The 13,890-nt window shown below is 42.2% G+C and overlaps 1 protein-coding gene across 1 annotated transcript in view; it reads right to left on the reverse strand.

Annotated features, from left to right (window-relative positions):
• Positions 1-826: 826 nt before the first annotated feature.
• Positions 827-13,890, reverse strand: part of LOC143974426 (FYN-binding protein 1-like) — a 449,689-nt gene continuing 436,625 nt past the window's right edge. Inside the window, exon 16 of the mRNA XM_077475803.1 lies at positions 827-1,268. Coding sequence (XP_077331929.1) covers positions 1,240-1,268 — 29 coding nt within the window. The 3' untranslated portion in view covers positions 827-1,239. The remainder of the gene's footprint in view (positions 1,269-13,890) is intronic.

Raw genomic sequence — 13,890 nt, forward strand, 5'->3', positions numbered from 1 at the left:
CAAAGGACGGCATTCGGCCCCTGGGCCACAGTTTGGAGACCACTGGCATCTCCCAAGCATGTCATTTAAAGGATTGTTGTTTTTATCATATTCCCCCTAAAGTGACTTTAAATGGAGTACCCTCTTACTGCTGTATGGTAGTTAAAGCAGAGTTCCACCCCCATTTTGAAACTGCCCGTTCACTATTGCTTTGTAATACCACATTCTGTACTTTCTGTACTCTAATTACCTTGCTTATAAAGGGTAATTGCTCCTCTTTCGCGTACCTAGGTCATTTCTGGCTGCCACATTGGTTTCTGGGATATGAGTTTCATCAATCCCAGGAGTCAATGGGCATCCTCCACTGGTGGCTTTGCTTTATTTCCAAACAGTAAATTAAGTGATTCAAGGCAACAAGTGCGCTGTGCTTTCTAGTTTATGTGCATGATCGGGAGGTACATGCTGGGTAGCCTGCAGCGCTGTATCCTGGAAGAAGATACCAGTGGCATTCACATGCCCACACTGAAAATGGAAGAATGCAAGTAAGGGGACAGCAAGGTTAGTTAAAAAAAAAAAAACAACATATAGAAAACCAAATTAACTATCCATACAGTTTGGTATTAAATTAGATACAAACATCAAGGGGGGGCGGTAAAAAAAAAATCCAGCTGGAACACTGCTTTAAAAAAAAAAAAAAAAGGTTTTCCTTGATGCATGCCCCCCATGACAGTGCCCAGCTCCCCCACATCCTTATATTTGACAATCCCTGGTCGATTTAAATAAAACATTTCTCAGAATTAATTATCAAGTTTTTCCCCCAAGTTTTTGACTTCAATACAGGTTTGCGTTTAAGTTCATATATATTTATTTAAAAAAAATTTTTTTTTTAGACTTACAGAGAAGTGTTGCTCATTTGCAGGTACAGGCACTCTCTTTCGTATTTTACTGTGTTTTCAATTGTCCTTGTTTTGAAGAAAGTTTTGTACAGTTTTGCAGTCCAGTAGCATGCATACAACAATACATATTACGTTTATTCATTCATCTTCAAAGACATTATTTTCAACACAAGTATAAAGCTCAGATATACATGAATAATAAACGAAAAACAAAAATCTAATTACATCATGTAGATCTTTTGAATGCTATAACTAATGAAGAACTGCATAACTAAGATTATTTTTGCACCTACAACTTTGCCGATTGGTGCATTCACAGCGAGTAAAGGTAGAAAATAAATAGTTCAGATTAGCAGTACTTCTGTCATCTTGTTTTCTGAATAATTCCAGAACCTATGAGAAAAGAAGACAACAATCACAATTCATAATGTATGTATGTGTGTAATATATTATAAAATCCTGGATAAACATGCCCCTGTGCACAGACTATGCGCATTAAAGTATTTACATATTCTGAACAGGCAATAAAAACTTCAAAACATGTTTTTGCTAACATCTTTCATTAAGATCACAAGAGAAGCACTCAAATTGAATCTTCCCTTCCCTTATTTTCGATGGCAGCATAAGATTGCCAGCCTGCCAACCCTGTAAAACAGGTGCATATAGGTTGAGTCTTTGTTTTATTTTTTTGAGGATGAATTACCGTGCAGTACAGGCAGCTAAAATATCAGTAATTGCTTGTTTTCAAATTATTTTACTGCTTGTTAAGAATATGTATATAAGTACATGAATGTCAATAGTCTATGCACATGAGCACGTTAAGCAATATTTAATTATCTGTGTAATGGTAGAATACAGGACTCAGTATGCAATTAACACAACAAAAATACAAGCAATAGCGATGATATGTAATTGCAAAATATGAACAGTCAGACACTGGAATATGAAACACATAATAATTTTAAGATCAACTCCAGACAGGTTTTAAAGACACAATAATGCAACTCTAAATTCATTATTACATTTAAATTATTATTATTTTTATTTTTTTGTAAGTACCAGAATTTAACTATTTAATGTATAAAAATGTAAATTAATGCATTTGGGTGGCAAAATATGAATGCAAGCTATACACTGGGGGAATCTAGAATGGAAAAGGACCTTAGTTATGAGGAAAGGCTGCGAGCACTGAACTTATTCTCTTTGGAGAAGAGACGCTTGAGAATAGATTTGATTTCAATTTACAAATACCGTACTGGTGACCCCGCAATAGGGATTCAACTTTTTCACAGAAAGGAATTTAACAAGACTCGTGGCCACTCATTAAAATTAGAAGGACAGAGGTTTAACCTTAAACTACGTAGAGGGTTCTTTACTGTAAGAGTGGCAATTCCCTTCTACAAACGATGGTCTCAGTGGGGGGCATTGATTGTTTCAAAAAATGATTAGATAATCACCTGAACGACTGCAACACACAGGGATATACAATGTAATACTGACATATAATCACACACATAGGATGGACTTGTGTCTTTTTTCAACCTCACCTACTATGTAACTATGTATGTAACTAATTTGACTTGGCATCAATCTCTTACAGTCCTTATACAGTAAGGCTGGGTTCACATTGGAACACACAGTGGCTCACAGCAGGTTTCCGGTGCGCACCCATTCACTGTTTCAGGTCTGATTTCAGCCTGAATTTTGGGCTGAATTCGGACCTGAAACAGACCAGAAGATGCACAAGACTCCTGTGCAATTTGCAAATGAGCTTTTGTGGAGACGTGTTAACCGGCTACATAGAGAGCTGGTCACAATCTCCTGCTATGCGAATTGGATGCAGAAAACCCCACATCTGATTTGCATATGTGTGAACCCAGCCTAAAGGTGATGAAATGAGAAGAGGAAGAAGCAGTATAGGAAACCAGTCATTTATGCCTCAGCGTTCATGTGCTTAAAAGTGACATGTTGATAGGATTAGAAGGCATAGTGATAAAGGAATTAACTCATCATCTGCTGCTTTTCCTTTCACTGTGCTAATGCTGGCTAGAGGTGGGACAAGATCTGTACATGTTACTTAGCTGCAGCATTGAAAAGTCAGGTTTTCCACCCTTGCAGATGGTGCTGTCCTATGTGACAGAGCTATTTAAATCTGAGAACTGGATGGACAAATACTGATTATTTGGCAGGTAAGATAGCCCCTTATAAGTATTTCAACTCTGTTTCCTACCCATTTGTGAAGTCAGGCACTGATGCGAACGAGAAGGCCTGGCTCGCAGTCTCCGCTCTAATTAATCCCAAAGGTGATCTATCAGGTTGAGGTCAGGACTCTGTGCAGGCCAGTCAAGTTCCTCCAACCCAAACACGCTCATCCATGTCTTTATGGACCTTTTTGTGCACTGGTGCATGTTTGGTAATATAGTGTGTGTATGTGTATAGGGGGGAAAGTTACAGAAAAACACAACATGGAGTATATAATCTAAGCCACTGTGTAAATAGAGGAGTAATTTGATATTTTTAATGCCCAGTTTAAGGAGTTCAGAAGTATACAGAAAACATTTAGTAGTGGAGTAATACACACAGCTTTTTTAGTTGCGGCATTTGCCTCCTAAAGAGTTACAAATATCTGCATTTTATGTAAGAAACTTACCTACTTCTTATATAGTTAGGTTGAAAAATATGAACTGTATCTTTTAACTTCAACCACAAAGCAAACAAAAAGTAAAAATTCAGCCTCACAAATTTTTGTAACAAGGATAAAAACTTTATCCTCATTCAAAGGGCAATCACAAAATCCATGGATTAATATTCTGCTACTGTATGTATTTCTCATAAGTACCAATTTGTGCTATTACAGTAAAGATTGCTTTCTGTATGCAGAGGTTAAAGAGGTTGTAAACCTCTCTGGGGAAGTTATAGGTAAGCCTATAATAAAGCTTACCTATAGGTAATGTAAATATCTCCTTAACGTGCGCTGTTTAGGAGCTATTTTCTGTGTTTTGAGCCGCTGATGTCGCCGATGCATGCGTTGTATAGAATCTGCCCTCCTGCCCAAGTGTAAAACAGAATGTGACAGGTAGACTGCATAGGCCCCCTGGAGCATGGGGAGGGGTCACCATTGCGACCCCTGATGCTACACCAGTGGTTGGGGGTGTGTGGTAAAAACACGGCTCAACTATGGGGTTTCACTGCCTCCCAAACTTCTAATGTAAATAAGCCCTTACCCTGAGCCCCCTATAAGGCTGCTTTCACAATGATGCGCAGCGGTTTACCTGCACGGAGAATGCAAATACAGCTTTCCTGCGGGTTAGCTGCTCTTTACCATAGATTTCTATTATATTTTGCGAGTGTGGTGCACTTTCCGAAAGCATACCAAGACTCCTGCATTCAGGAGTTTTGGTGTGCTTTCAGAAGGTGCACCAAACCCACAGGATATAATAGAAGTCTATGGCTCAGTGCAGCTAACCCGCAGGAAAGCCGCAGTGGATACTGCACCCACGGATCAGTTGGAAAGCAGCCTAATAGTTGTTAACCCTTTTATGAGTACTAATATGTCCATTGCAAAAGTGCAGTGTATGTGATTTTTAATACACTGAGATTCCTCTTCCAGCTTCTGCTGGCATTGCTTTCAAGGCTGCTAAAAAGGTCCCAGGTGAAATGCACTTGGTATAACTCTGGGACAGGAGCCAGCGCTACAGAGGCAGCATTGGCTTATGCTCCTGCTCCCTCCACGGCCACCTGGGTCCTCCATTGCCGGCACCGGCTCAAAGCACTCTGATGCTCTGGGATTGCGGGTTGGCAAGCCTAGATCATGAGGTTGCTGACCCCCGGCATGCACTTCCCTGATTTGGGGCCACATCAGAAGGCTCTGAGGGCCATAAGTTGAGCACTCCTGGGTTAAAGGACCCGTTTCATAAAACATAGAGGTTGACTTCTTCTGAAAATGCAGGTTGTTCATACTGATCCTCTGCATTCAATAACTTAAGTCTCTGATCTGGAACTTCAGTATCTACAAATGTCCATGTCAATAACTCATGCATCAAAGACAGTCAGACTCTAGGTCAGAAGGTCTTTGAACTTCTACACAGGGGCCTACTGCTTACGCAGCTTGCACTTGTAATATATTGTTTTAACTTAAATTAGTAATTGATCACCTAGTACAGATGGCTTGTTTTACAATTGTTGCACGATGTCATACTTACAGTACCTGGTTTTGCACAGGGCAGCCCCAATCCTCCTCTTCACGGGACCCCACCAGCCTAACACACAGAGTATGGCTAAAACTTGCCCCCCACTCCCTCCTCACTTGCTGTGATTGACAGCAGTAGGAGCCAATGGCTGCTGTGTCTGAGCTAATGAGGAGGGAGGGAGAGGTGAGAGCCACTGTTCTCATGCACATATCTGGATTGAGATTGGTAGGTAGCGGGCTGCATACTGAAGGCTCTTTACCTTAATGCAGACAAAGGAAAGACAACACAGCACCTCTAAGTGCAGTATTATGGACTATCTATTGATGGTAAGGATAAAAATGGTCTACTCACAAAAGGAGTAAGGGTAAGCGCATCGTGATCAAGGTAATCCCGCAATGTCATCCGGAGGAAGTTTCCGTACCCCCGGGGTCCATCTGGTAGCTTGCACAGGTGGTTTTCCGGTACTCACTGAAGACTAACTTCCAGATACCAAGCAAGGGAGTCGGCTTTGCGTTCGGAGCATGCATGCTCTTTCCTCAGGCCACACTAGGTGCCATCTTTGTTATGGCTTATGTGTGGTGGGAAGGTGAAGTGAATGCCCAGACCCACGAGCCACTAAAGAGGCACTCCTACAAGTGATCAGTACAATGCTCAGGTAAAACAACATCAGCTAATGTAATTTGGGAACTAAACTGTGAATTTTTTTAGCGACTGTTCACTTCACCAGTAGCCAGCAAGTGACAGCAATACATACAAAAATATAAAAATGTATAGATATATATTATGTGTACAAATACATGTATACAATGAAACAAGAACTAATAGGGACATTTTATAAGAAATTTTATATTAACCCTTTGATTCAAATATAGCTACTAGGTACTTACTATTGTGATGGTGGTTCTCATATTGGTCGTATTAAAGTAGTATACGGATGGCTTCAGACCATATGGGTCCTGTGTTAAATAAGTAGATGAATATATTGGTAAATGACCTGAATACTTATAAAATGACCAGTATACATATAAAATGAATAACTGGTACAGTTGAACAAATATAAAAGCATGTGTACTCTATTGTAGTAAGAGACAGTGAGTAATTAAGTATAGGAGGTTGTTAGGCTAAGATAAGGACTGATTACAGGATTGTGCGGACCTCTATTTCTTCATTCATACTCCCTGGCGTCAAAGTGTCCAAAGAATATATCCAGAAGGTCTCCCTCTCACAGAGATGATTAAAGCGCTCTGCTACAGGGAGATAACGGGGTATCACATGCTTTTATATTCATGCAACTGTACCAATTATTTATTTTATAAGTATATTGATCATTTTATAAGCTCTAGCTCTGAGACCAAGGGAGTCCTTTCCCAACGTTACCATATGCTACTGTCGGAATATCTAAAAGAGTTCCCCACCACGTTATCATCCCTGTGGGAAAAAGATTTTAGGCCAATAATGGGGCGACCAGTGGGAAGAGACTCTGCAAGCCATCCCCACCTGTTCCTTAAATGTATCTCAAAAGGTATCTCAGCACTACATTATACTCAGGGTACACTTCACACCAGTAAAACTCCATAGAATGGGCAGGCTAGTGGATCCATTATGTGATAAATGTAGATGTGTTCCTGGAGAACTTATCCATCTCCTCTGGCATTGCCCGAAGCTCCATCATTATTGAAGCTGGATCCTCTCAACACTCAACTGGGTGTTTCAGACGGCCGTACACCTGGATCCAATTTGCTGTGTACTAGCTGTTCTAGAGGGGGTAATTTCGGAGGAGAGGGTTAGAATTGCCTTTTCCAGGGCTCTCTTTCAAGCCAGGAAAATCATTCTTCTGAGGTGGAAGTTGTCCTCACCACCTACAGTTGCCTAATTGATAACGCACATGTGCACCATCCTAATTATGGAGCGTTACATATATCAGCTTAGGTGGGAGCCCGGGCAAGTTTAGGAGGCTGTGGGCCCCCTGGCTGGATACCCCTGGATTGTGTCCCAGGGAACTAGTAATGTCAAGAATCTTTCTAAGCTCTACCTTCTAACTTGCTGTAAGTGTGTCATGTGTAGGAAGTAATGATGGGAGGAGTAGAGATATGGCTAGCTAAGCACTACTATAGGTCAGCTGTTTAATGTGGTATGTTTATTTGTATACCTTATATCTGTTTATATGTTAATTTTTTAAGTATATATACACTGGAAATTGTTATACTTTCAATAAAAGATTCTATGATTTAAAAAAACAAAAAAACAATGAATTGTGTATATTATATTATTTACTTATATTACTGCTATATGCTAGAGTTAATAGGTATTGATTGCTTGTGTATGGATAGATTCAGAGGTTTCGTTTTTTTCAACTCTCTGTATACATTTTTATATAATTAATTCAGTAAAGATATCTCTTTTACATTTTATTTTGTGCTAATGTCTATGGTTTACAACTTGAGATATACATTTCAACAAAGCAAAACAATTACCAAAGTTTAAACATTATAAACAAAAAACTGCATAGATTACTTTTAGTGGCAAAAAGCTGTAAACAATAAGTGCATTTAAGAGTTATGTACCTCTGGAGGCTTTCTTAATTTCACAGTTATAAAGAATACAGTGATATAACAAATGTTGCATATAGGAAATCAGGTTGACAAAAAAGTAATATGAATGACCGGTTTGAAAGGAGTAAGGTAAATAAACACCTGGACCAGGTGGCTTAGAGACCTTAAAGCCCCATACACAATTGGATTTTCTGCAGATTTTTGTATTCATATTTATCAAAACCATATAATATGAGGTCAAACCTTAAGGCTACTCTCACAATAAGGCTCTTTACAGGCGCTACAGCGCTAAAAATAGCCCATGCATAGTGCCTGTAAAGACCCTCTCGTGTCACTCCAATGTGAAAGTCCAAGGGCTTTCACACTGGAGCGTTGTGCTTGTAGGACGGTAAAAAAAGTCCTGCAAGGAGCATCTTTTGCAGCGCTGTAGGAGCGGTGTAGGAGCGGTGTATACACCGCTCCTAAAGCGCCTCTGCCTATTGAAATCAATAGGGCAACGCTGCCAAACCACGCCACCAGCCGACACCCCCCCCCCCCCATTGTGAAAGTAGCTTAATGCGGCGTACACATGATTGGAAATTCTGCCAGCAAAAGACTGATGAGAGCTTTTGGACAGAAAATGCGATCGTGTGTATGCTCCATTGGACTTTTGCTGGCCTAATTTTGGCCAGCAAAAGATTGAAAAGCATGTTCTCAATTTTTCAGTCGGAAAAAGTTTCTATCTGAAAATGCGTTTGTGTGTATTAAATTCCGACATGCAAAAACTCTTGTATGCTCAGATTCAACTACGAGATGGAAGCTATTGTCTACTGGCTATTCAACTTCCTTTTTCTAGTCTCGTCGCACGTATTGTACGTCACTGTGTTCTTGACGGTCGGAATTTGGTGTAACCGTGTGTATGCAGCTTGAGCAAAATCCCGTCGGAAAAACCATCAGAGCTTTTTCCGACCAAAATTCTGATCGTGTGTATGCGGCATAAGAGTTTCAATTTGCTACCAATCAGGCAGGCCCTTGCACTACATGTTTTTGGTAAATCTTAAGAGAAAAATCTGCAGAAAATCGAATAGTGTGTATGGGGTCTAAAGGCCCGTACACACACTTTGATTTTCGGACGTGAATTGTGTGACGATGTTGTCTGCAAATCTTACCATTAGTATGGTGCTTTCGGCATCCGATTTCACTTTTTTGTCAGACTTAAGCTGGATGTGCAGACTATAACATTTTTGTCGGATGTGAACTCAACGTCTGATTTTGTTTCATTAGTATGGTTTTTTGTACGAAAAAAAACGTAAAAGAGCAAGACTACGCATGCTCAGAAACGAAAGAATACATAAAAAACTATTCAACACGTTACATCACTTCTGACGTTGTATTCTGTCAAACGAAAACTCTCGTATTGTTAGTAACCTCTTCACTTTCAACATGAGACTAGGATGCCACAAAAATCAGATGTTCAGTTGTCCGAAAATCAAATCGTGTGACGAGGCTTTAGGCTGTGTTCCCACCATTTCGAATTGGATGCAGGATCTCCACATCCATTCACAATAGCAGGAGATTTTGACCGGCTCTCTATGGAGCCGATTCACATATCTCCGCAGCGAGTCCAGTGCGTTTTGCACAAAAATGCTGTGCGTCTTTTGGTCTGTTTAGGTCCAAATTCAGACCAAAAGCATGCACTGGACCCCTGCTGTCAGCCGCATGTGGCTCATATGTGAACCGAGCCTTAGTTATTTCTAAGGCCTGATTCACACCTATGCCTTTTTAGTGCTTTTTGCATTTTACAGATTTGCACAACAGTCCATTTATGGACTATGGAACACATTCTATAGTGCAAGTCTGCAAATCTGCAAAAGGTGTGAACCAGGCCTAAATCATTATTTCTAATTTTTACAGACATTAGGATCCCTAGTTCAACAACCTCAACTGCTATCTGCTGCTGCACCTATCGCACCAGTCGCAGCCACACATTCATTACAACTGCCAGCTCCAGGCCACTTTTCTGGGGACTCCAAGGCCTGCAGGGGGTTCCATAGCCAGTGCACAATTAATTTTGAACTCCAGCCCCAAAACTTCCTGTCCAATCGGACGAAGGTAGCCTATATTATATCCTTCCTGTCTAATGAGGCATTAACCTGGGGTGCTACTCTGTGGGAACTGAATGATCCAGTGATTTCTAGCCTGTCTGATTTATTTAAACTTTTCCAGAATATCTTCGAGGAATCGGGTCATGTCTCCTCAGCGGCCAGCGCTCTTTTACGTCTCCGTCAAGAGTCCTCTTCTGTGGGACAGTATGCTCTTCACTTCCGTATCCTCACAGATCAATTGAGCTGGAATAACGAGGCCCTAGTTGCAACCTTTTTACATGGCTCTCTGATAGAGTGAAGAATGAATTAGCAGGAAGATCCCTCCTTGCTGATCTGGACGGTGTCATCACCTTGTGTAACCAGATCGATATTCGCTTTCAGGAGAGGGCCCTGGAAAAAAGATGCCAGCACTTCCCGTTCTTTAGGCAGCCTGAGCTCCCTGTCCCTTCTCTTTGATCCGAGGAGCACCCCCTGCCTGCTGAGGAACCTATGCAGCTGGGCCGGACCAAGTTATCTCCCGAAGAATGCGCTAGGCGCAGAACTCTGGGCCTGTGACTCTACTATGGGGTCAAAGGTCATTTTCGTGACACTTGTTCTCTTTGTCCAGAAAAACGCTTGGGGCTAATACATCTGGAAGGTGGAGCATTAACAATGAGATATCACCTTCACATTCTCGTCTTCTCCTTTCTGTATTCCTTCATGTCGGCGCTTCCTCTCGTTCGGTCTCGGCACATCCGGATTCCGGAGCCGCTGGCAGTTTCAAGGATTGGGAAACGCATCTTCCATGAGACTTACCCCTTTGCCCCTTAAAACGCCATTGGTGGTCTTGGCGATTGATGTCACTGTTCTCCCAGGGGGCCCTATCCACTTCCAGACCCTCCCTGTTAAGATGTCGGTAGGGACACTCCACCAGTAGTGGATGTTCTTCCTTGTCTTACCTAATGCTTCATCTCCTATCATATTAGGTCTTCCTTGGTTACGGCTCCATGCTCTACACATTGACTGGACTGCTGGACAGATCCTGGTTTGGGAATCCTCCTGTTCCTCTTCCTGCCTACTCAAGGTTACCCCAAAAGAGAAACTTCCTGTTGCTACCATCCCAGTATCTTCTGCTCTTCCCGCTGTATATAGTGATTTCTGGGATGTGTCCTGCAATAGTCGGACTGATGCACTCTCTAGATCAGTGATGGGGAACCTTGGCACCCCAGATGTTTTGGAACTACATTTCCCATGATGCTCCACTACACTGCTCATGCACTCTGCAGTGTAGTTGAGCATCATGGGAAATGTAGTTCCAAAACATCTGGGGTGCCAAGGTTTGCCATCACTGCTCTAGATCATGTGACACTATGGATGAGGAGCCCACCTATGAACCTGAGCCGATCATTCACTCCAGTTTGCATAACCATTTACCTTTGCCTGTCCCTAAACTCCCTTGGACGTACAGCCAGGCAAACTTGTCTGCAAGTTCCACAGTCACTACGCCCTGTGATGCGATTGAGATAGTCGCTACACCTGGTGAGACTATTCAGTCAGCCTCTGCACCAGTTATGCCAGTCCAGCCCATGCCCAGTGAGCTTCCTGCTTCTTGTTCAGGCCGCACCCTACTGCTACTATGTCCGTTCGAACCAGTTTAAGAGGCTCAATCCATCTTTTAGATAGACTGCCTCGTTCGGCCAGGTGGGGTTTTCAATCTTTTTCTCAGGGCTCTCTGCATTCTGTTTGTTTCAGTTATCCAGCTTGACTCTTGTGACACCTCAACTTCTAACCAACCTGTCCTCCGGTATCCATTGACCTCTGCCCAGTCTGATGGTTCTGTGCTGGATGTCCTGCTCATCTTGAAGGGTCTGGGGGACCCTGCTCAGACTCCTGGTGGTCTTCTCATGCCCTTACCCATTCCTAAAAAGCCTTTAGTCCTCAATAAGGCCTCTCGTCCTCTCCCTACCTCAGTTCCGGTCTCTGAGGATAATCTAAAATACAAGCTTAGTCAAATTTTGACTTCCCGGCTCCGTAAAGCCATTCTTCAGTACCTCGTACATTGGAAAGGGTTTGGTCCTGAGGAGAGATCTTGGATCACTGCATCTGAGGTCTTTGCGCCTTGTCTGTTGAGGAGGTTTCATCTGGAGTTTCCCTTTAAGCCTGGGCCCTGGTGGGGGATGGGGAGGCCTCATAAGAGGGGGGTACTGTCATGGTTATGCAGTAATCTTTCTCTGTCAGCTTATCTCTCCTCATGTGTTCTGACTAAGAGGCCAGCCACTCTCACCTGGCTGTTTTATAACCTCTCCTTTAAACATGGCTCCACCCCAGGCCCTATCAGGGAACCCTATATTAATCTGTGCACTGCAAGCCAGCGATGCCGACCAACCATTGTGTATTCATTGTGTGTTTGGCTTCCTGTTTCCTGCTTGCCGTGTACTCTTTGTTTGTCTCTGTTACCGACCTTGGCGCGTTCTTGACTATTCCTGTCTGCTCGTGACCCTGACCTTTTGGCGAGTCCCCGACTATCCCTGTTTGCCTGTGACCCTGAACCTTTGGAGTGTACTCTGTTGTTCCTTTCTGCTAGATGCCATGACCTCTGCCTTATCTCTTTACTATCCTTGTTGTTCCAGCCTGCTGCTTCCTTCTCCTGTAGTCTACCGTGCGCGTGAGCTGTGAGACCCTAGGGGCCGCGGCCTGGAGCCAGACTAAAGCGCAGTCCATCCTCACCACTAGAGGCTCTGGTGAACACCTGCTGGCTCTTAGACTCCACGGCCTGGGGAATCTATGCTCTAGCTCCCACTGGGATCTGTGATCCAGTAGACCTGCTTCCTGAACCTCCCTGGGTACTATCCGCAGCAGTCAGTCCTAGGGTTCACTATCTTAGCAGTGCACTTCCAACTCCTATGGAGTGCATCTGTCACCTGGTCTCAGGTGACCTGACATTAAAAAAAAAGTCCTTAGTCCATATAGACAAAATTCCAATACTCAAAGCAGCACTCAAATCAAATAAATTAAATATGACCAGCATTCGCAAGTAAAGGTATATGAGAAATCAATAGTATATTTATAGGTGATGAGACAGTTCAATTGATAGGTGAAGGATTCTACTTGCTCATTGATAGGCGTTAACCATCCACCACGTGAAACACACTCTCCTAGGGGTTTACACTCACCAAAGGGATGTAATTCAAAAGCCTTGAGTACACCAGGTGTCTCCCGTTTGGTCCAGTTATCTCAAACTCTCATCATCCAGGGTGGTTTAGTCATGTAAAAAAAAGCTCCACATAGCGTGATACCGTTTTTAAATTTATTCAAGACAACCACCCCCTTAAAAACACATTTACACAACACAAATTGTAACAGACATTTTGCTGAAAAAACAAATTGTGTGTTATCACCAATCAGTATGGAATGCCATCTGCCATCCACTGCATTGATAGTATTTGGCTGTTCCTTCCTGGTAGCGAGACACACTCACTTTCGTCATCACAACGTCAACAAAATGCATGTTACAATTTATGTTGTGTAAGTGTGTTTTTAAGGGGGTGATCATCTTGAATAAATTTTAAAATGGTATCACACTGGAGCCTTTTTTTACATGACTAAACCCCCTGGGCAGTGAGTCTTTACAATCACTTTAAGGTCATTGCTGATTAAACAAAATTATGTTAGTTAATTAAAACTCAACAGAACAGGAACATGATAAAATGTCAGCATAGGCAATAAAATGTAATGTCTAGCAGTGTAACGTTATATTCTTAACCATGGTAAAAGACTAACCCTGATACAAAAAAAAATTGAAATAGTTGGGCAAAATAGCTTGGAAATATCAAAATGAATTTCTCCTTGATTGTATAATGTATAAGAATGCCTACAAAACCTGGTTAATGGACCATATAAGTACATATAAGGATGGTTTACCCTTAGAGGACCTCATACACACACACACACACACACACACACACACACACACATATATATATATATATATATATATATATATATATATATATATATATATTCGATGAAGAGGAGGAGCCAGGAGTGCCCCCGGGGGACCCCAGAAAAGGAGGATCAGGGCCATTCTGTGCAAAACTACTTGCACAGAGCAGGTAAGTATGACATGTTTGTTATTTAACCACTTGCCGACCAGCGCACGACGATGTACGTCGACAGAATGGCAATTTGCCGCCCTGCCATCGGGAGCGCG

Source organism: Lithobates pipiens, unplaced genomic scaffold (assembly GCF_037356315.1).
Source record: "Lithobates pipiens isolate NorthernLeopardFrog02 unplaced genomic scaffold, aLitPip1_a1.2 Scaffold_13, whole genome shotgun sequence".
In the NCBI taxonomy this organism is placed as follows: domain Eukaryota; kingdom Metazoa; phylum Chordata; class Amphibia; order Anura; family Ranidae; genus Lithobates; species Lithobates pipiens.